The 6230-nt window shown below is 48.0% G+C and overlaps 1 protein-coding gene across 1 annotated transcript; it reads left to right on the forward strand.

The window, feature by feature from the left end:
- The first annotated feature begins 1698 nt into the window (after positions 1–1698).
- Positions 1699–4786, forward strand: LOC123182130 (uncharacterized protein At5g49945). The gene is made up of 3 exons (XM_044594598.1): positions 1699–2885; positions 3898–4101; positions 4187–4786. Exons 1-3 carry the CDS (start codon positions 1854–1856, stop codon positions 4412–4414), a joined length of 1464 nt encoding a protein of 487 aa, XP_044450533.1. The 5' UTR covers positions 1699–1853; the 3' UTR covers positions 4415–4786.
- Positions 4787–6230: the final 1444 nt, after the last annotated feature.

Raw genomic sequence — 6230 nt, forward strand, 5'->3', positions numbered from 1 at the left:
TCAATGATATGATTTTTTGTGACATGCATGAACATTTTGTTAGTTTAATTTATGGTCAAAATTTGGCACGGAATACAGTGGGGACCAATAAACCAGGATGGAGTTGATAAGGGGAAATGGCATTCTAACCACTCCCAATCCCTTTACTTTCTGTCTTGCCGCCATCCTCATGGCCTGGAGGGGAAGGAGAATAAGAAAAAATAGGGGAAGATTCGAATCCATTCTCCCATCGATTGACAAAGGGGAGTGGTAAAGCCAAATCTAGCACTAGGCATGCAGGTTGTACGAATGAGAAGGCTGTCAAGCCCCTCTCCTCCTCCTCTTAAAAAACTCGGCAAAGAGTGTGGAGATGTGTTAAGGGAGAGAGAGAGAGTGTGTGAGAGAGAGCGGAGTTGTATAATCTCAACATGTCAAAATATTGAGACACGTTCCTCGAGAATTTTCTATGGTCACACCTCACCTAGTGAAAATAATCATGTCGTTAACTGCACTGGTTATAATGTGATTAACATGAGAGTGAAATGCAACATAGGTCCCAAAACTATTTTGAGTGTCTCACGTTGGTGCTAGAACTTTGATAATTGCCGTTCACGCCCCAAAAGTGTAATTAGTGAGTCAGCTCATCTATGTCCAAATCTGCCAATGCCATTTGACTGCCGACTTGGTCGAGATGGAAAGGATGGTGTGTGCAGTGATGAGAGGCAGATCCTTCTTTGACTTGGTTGTGGAGACAAAGATGTGACGTTTGGAGGTTGGAGTTAGATGTTGGCATATTGTAATTCAAGGTGGCCAATGCCGCGTGTTGCGCTTTCAACCTCCATTGCTTGCTACTTGACCCTTGTCCTCGAAGATGATGCGCGCCTCCTCACGCTCTTTGGTGTGTGATCGGTAATCATCGTGGTGGCCTACTTGTGATCCTGGCTCCAACCACATCTACATCGACCTCTCTACTAGTCGTTCTAATCCCCCTTCAACTCCACCCCCTCACGCTTGAATCCACCGGGGTTTGTCCGCAAGGTCGATAGCCTAGCCCCACCAGAATGACGCTTTACACTTTGAGTAGACACAAGGAAGCACCCCACCAAGGAGCCCCGTTGCGCTCTAGAGCAACACACTTGATGATGCCACAAACGTGCATTGCCCGAAAGACACCTTGCTTTAAAACTGGATCTATGACAATGACGTGGTCCTTCCTTGCATGTGCCACCCATCATCTGCGCTATCCTCCTAATCTTAAAACTCTAACCTAAAAAGAAAACATGATCATGAGCTCAATTCCTCGAGAAGGGAGAAAACAAATAGTAGGAGAAAGAGGAAAACATAGGCAAATGATTCAAAGGCTTCATTTGAGACGACTTATAAAGCTAGGGGGTATTGTAAAATACAAATCAACTGTATTTGGCACAATGTTGTCAGGCCACCCATGTCAACGTGCCAGCCAAGACATTGAAATGCCATTATGACGATTTTTATACTTGAATCACTCGGTAACTGCACTTTCAAAGCCTAAACGACAATTTTCAAAGTTTTCAAGATCTATGCGAGAGACAATCAAAATAGTTTGGGGACATAATACAATGCACTTCACTCTTTTTGACATAAAAAATGTGAGGCCCCGAGGGCATAATTGTCTAGTCGAGTTCACAGTTTATCAGATAATCAGATCAGATCCAAGCATCCAAGATCCAACGATCAACAACTCCCACGGCTCCACGGATCTCTGACCTTTATCTCCCGATCTTTCACACGCCGGCAGCAGCGCCAGCAACACATCCGGGGTCTCCCCATCATCTTCTCCGTCACACCTACCAGCAGAGGAGAGGAGAGGGATCTCTCCCTCCGCCTCCCCATCCATGGCGGCGCCGAGCTGGATCCGGCTGCCGCGCGCCACCGTAATCCTGCTCCTGCTCGCCCTCCACCTCTCCCTCTCCCTCGCCGCCCAGTTCGAGGGGTTCGACTCCGACGAGCTCCCCTCCGCCGCCGCCGCCGACGCCGCGTCCTCCGACGATGACGACGAGGGGCTCGACCTCGACCTGCCGCCCCCTCCGCCCATCACCGTCTCCGTCTCCGCCCCTTCCCCTCCCGTGACCACCACCACCACTGCCGCAAACCCTAACCTCACCCCCAACCCCACGGTCACGCCCCCGAATCGCACTCCCTCGCTCGACTTCTGGGACGAGGACGAGTTCGAGGGCATCCCCGTTCCGGAAGCGGCGGCCTCCGGCGACTCCTCCGCGCCGGCAGAGTCCGCCCCGTCAGATCCCTCCGCCGAGGAAGCGGCCGAGGCGGCGCCGGCCGCGCCGAGGGGCCCCGCGGAGCTCATCCGCGCGTTCGCCGTCGAGATCGCGTGCGTCAGCTTCCTGATCTGCTTCGTGCTCAACTACTTCACCGGGAAGCGGCAGAACGAGGCGATCGCGCTGGCCTGGGCCACCAAGTTCGCCACCAGAGACTCCATCTTCGACAAGAACTTCAGCCTCCTTGGCACCGGCGACGGGAAGGACACGCCGCTCCTGCTCAAGGAAGGGCAGGACGTGTTTAAGTTCTACGCCAGCGGCAGGCGCTTCTGCCAGGGGGTGCTCGCCACCATGGAGATGCGTGCGCGGCACGACCTGCTGTCCAAGCTGCTGGAGCTGGTCTTCCCCAGGAAGGACACCATCACGTTCGAGGTGGTGATGAACGAGGACGCCATGGACCACGTGATGGTGGCTGTGGCTAGGAAGAAGGCCGCCAAGGCGATGCAGAAGGAAGAGAGGGATCTGCAGAAGTTTGCCTCTGTTCTCGCTCCTGCACCCGCTGGGAAGAAGTGGGTTGCAGATGAGCTTGCAGTAGTGGCCGAGTCAAAGGAGGTTGCTGGGGATATGATCACCGAGGCTGTGCTGGATCAGGTGAGAGTTTAATTGCTTACCTCCATTCAGAATTTGCATCTTATAGATACAGCTGAACTGGGTAACATAGTTTAAACCGAAACAGGTATCCTGCTGATTTAGACTTTCTTTATGAAAACATCATAGGTAATCTAAATTAGGATTGAGCTAGTATAACTTTGAATTGTTTAAGAACAGCCCAAAAGGAGAAAGGTTTATTTGAGAACCCAACACACTCTCTTGAATTATGATGTCATTAATCACAGATATTGGATTCGGATTATGCGTGAGATAACTTATAAATTACTGAATCGAGCTTTAACTTCCAGAGAGAATTAGCATCAAACAATTCCCATGTTTATAACTAATATTCCACGTGGGTAGCATCTTGTAAGATATTATAGTATTGATGCTATATTATCAAGTGGCGACAAAAACTGCCTGTTTTTAAGCTAGCAAGTATCGACCTATCATGGCAATGTCTTTTACGTAAGGTTTTATTTATTTTGGACATGCCATATTTGTCTGGGAATGGTTTTTCGAGCAGCTTTTGTGCATATGCAGATGTTGTGCTGCATGATGAAGCCTCATTTGGATATGGAAGGGATGTCTGGAGCCTTAAAGCCTAAAACTGTACCCCAGACACCATAACTTTTATGACTGAATTAACTCGTCAGTTTTAATACATGAACAAAATTATGTGCATTGTGTAGCCATTCTGCTTGGAAACAGATAGCTTAGTGTGGGATTTTTGTGTGTATAAGCTGGCCTTGGTATGGTCAGCTTTATTGAAAAAGTAGATTTGATCTCAAATAGCAGGTACAATAAAAAGGAAGCTAGTTTTTGCCCCCTGATCTTGGTTGTAAGCACCCAGCCATGAGCATAAGCCTGCTTAAATGATCTTCCATAAAATCTGAAAAATATCGATGGACCCTACTACGAGGTTATTGAATTTAGTGTGACTTTGCGATGATTGAGCAATGTTACACAGTGCCCTACATCTATTTGATGTTCTCACAATTTTTTTCCGCAGGTGCTTGGTGAGAAGGCTTTCGAGAAAATGGGGAAGTGGTTCATCTCACTTCATTTTTCAGATCAACTGGCAGGCTCTTACAAGAAAGTCCTCTCATTCAAGTTTGTGCTGCCAGATGCAAACAACATGGCTGATATGACAAAATTAGTTGCTCTTGTGCCATTCTACATTGATTTGGTTGGACGCTACAAGCTGAGCTCACATGTAAGCACCAACTTTGTTTCTTCCTCTTGGTTCACAGGATTTCCAGTTATATTTTCTAAATCTTGCTATCCATGCTGAACTGCAGGCGCGCTCGAAAACAGATGCTGCTAGGACAAAGGCCGCCCAGGAGGCTTTCAGGGAGCTTCAGGGTGTCAGGCAGGAAACCCTGCTGAGGAAAAAGGCCGAAAAGAAAAAACTCATGGAAGAGGCAGAGGCCAAACTGAGCGCCGAGGTACTCCGGAAGAAAGAGGAGAAAGAGCGGAATCGGCAGATGAAGAAGGGGGCGCCCAAAGTTAAAATGCTACGCTCTTAATAACATGAAGAATCTGTCATAGTTATTGGCTTTCGCTGTTCACTTGCTGATTAGCCTATCTGTAGTTCAGCATCGGCTAGACTCTTTTATGTTGAAAATTTTCCATCAGCCTCCCTGGTATGAGAATCAAGCGAAAGTAAGAGAAAAAGAAATGCTGACAAGATGCCCGGTGAAAGTGTTTTCGTCGCAGGTTGGTTCAGTCTATCTGATTCGGGTACACAGCAGCTCATTTGTAAGGAAAAAAACTCAAGAAGACGCTTCCCTGATTTGCTGTGTAATATGTTGATAGATCTGTGGTCAGAAACTACACTTGGATTACATGGTTTCATGTTTAAGCAGCCGGCTTGCTTGCTGTTAGCCTGTTAATGCTCACTTTACGCATATCTTTTACCCCACTGGCAGCATAGGTTTTATCTGCTTCAGTTTTTTGTGCTGTGCCTGGAAATAATCGAAAATACTCCCTCCGTTCCTAAATATAAGTCTTTGTAGAGCTTTCATTATGAACACATACGGATGTATATAGATGTATATAGATGTATTTTAAGTGTAGATTCATTCATTTTGCTCCGTATGTAGTCCACCTAGTGGAATCTCTACAAAGACTTGTATTTAGCAACGGAGGGAGTGGTTTGATGATGCTATACTGTGTTACTCCGTGTGTAAATAACATGGTGGTTGATGCTATGCTATGCTCTCGTTGTCTGTCTGCCGGCGGAGTGACTGGCGTGGTGCTCTTGAGGAGTGCACTCTGCTCTGGCTTCCCTCCATCGCTGTAGCATTCTAAGGTTTGACCAAGTTTCTAGAAAAAAAACATATACAGCTAGAATATTAAAATACATATCTTTAGACACATCACAAGACGTACTTTCATATTGTATATATTTGGTATGCTAGATATAATTAGATTTCTCTATAAACTTGATCAAAGTTTGTATAATTTGACTTTTCAAAAAATCTATATGCACTACATTACAAAACGGAGGGAGTATAATCATCCTCTTCGGCAGTTTCTTTGCACCAGCGCTATGTTTTTGTTCAAGCTGCCCTAATTGACAGTTTCTTTTTCGCACGGCCGTACTTTTTGAGGCAATATTTTGACGAATTTGACCTTAAACTGTTTTTGAAAATACTTCACACCGCTGATCCTTTTGTGCAGCGCCCGACTACAAGATGTTGCACTCAACTGTGCAACTCGTTACAGCTAGGCGCTGCACAGTGTAGTGCAGTGCCTAGTCGTCGGGCGCTGCACAGTTGCGGCGTCTGAGTGTTAGGTCAGTGGCGGAGCTTGAGCCAAATATATGGGGGGCCATGGGCTGGAGGGGGGACAAACCTAGCTATTTCAGCTGTTTAAAGTGGAAAATAGGCCTAATACAAAGAAATATATACAAAGAAAATTTGTGAGGGGGGGGGGGCATGGCCCAGGTTGCCCCTCATGAAGCTCGGTCACTGTGTTAGGCGCTGCACAGTAGAGTGCAGCGCCTTGCTGTCAGACGCTGCACATTAGGGGTTAGCTGGGTGAAAAAAAAATCAGTTTAGCTAATGAAATAGGTCATACTAACTGATACCTAACCCATCATCTGGTCTACGGCTCCCCCCCTCCCGCGTCGCTCCCGCTTAGGCGACTCGGGTGGGTCTCCAACCCTAGCCGCCCCCGCTCCCGAATCCACCTTCCCTCACCCCGCCGCTGCCGCCGGAGGACGCCGTCGGGATGCGCCCGGGGGCCGACGGCGGTGGCGGGGATCCTCCTCTCTCACGGGTGGTGAGGAGCCCTTGTGCGTGCGGAGGCGCGGCAGATCTGGCGGCGGCGGTGGCTGGC

The sequence above is a fragment of the Triticum aestivum genome, chromosome 1D (genome assembly GCF_018294505.1).
Source record: "Triticum aestivum cultivar Chinese Spring chromosome 1D, IWGSC CS RefSeq v2.1, whole genome shotgun sequence".
Classification (NCBI taxonomy): Eukaryota; Viridiplantae; Streptophyta; class Magnoliopsida; order Poales; family Poaceae; genus Triticum; species Triticum aestivum.

Coding starts and splice junctions, on each gene's coding strand:
- LOC123182130 (XM_044594598.1), top strand. CDS start 1,854: ATGGCGGCGCCGAGCTGGATCCGGCTGCCGCGCGCCACCGTAATCCTG. Junction 2,886..3,897: donor CCGAGGCTGTGCTGGATCAG/GTGAGAGTTTAA, acceptor TTTTTTCCGCAG/GTGCTTGGTGAGAAGGCTTT. Junction 4,102..4,186: donor GCTACAAGCTGAGCTCACAT/GTAAGCACCAAC, acceptor GCTGAACTGCAG/GCGCGCTCGAAAACAGATGC.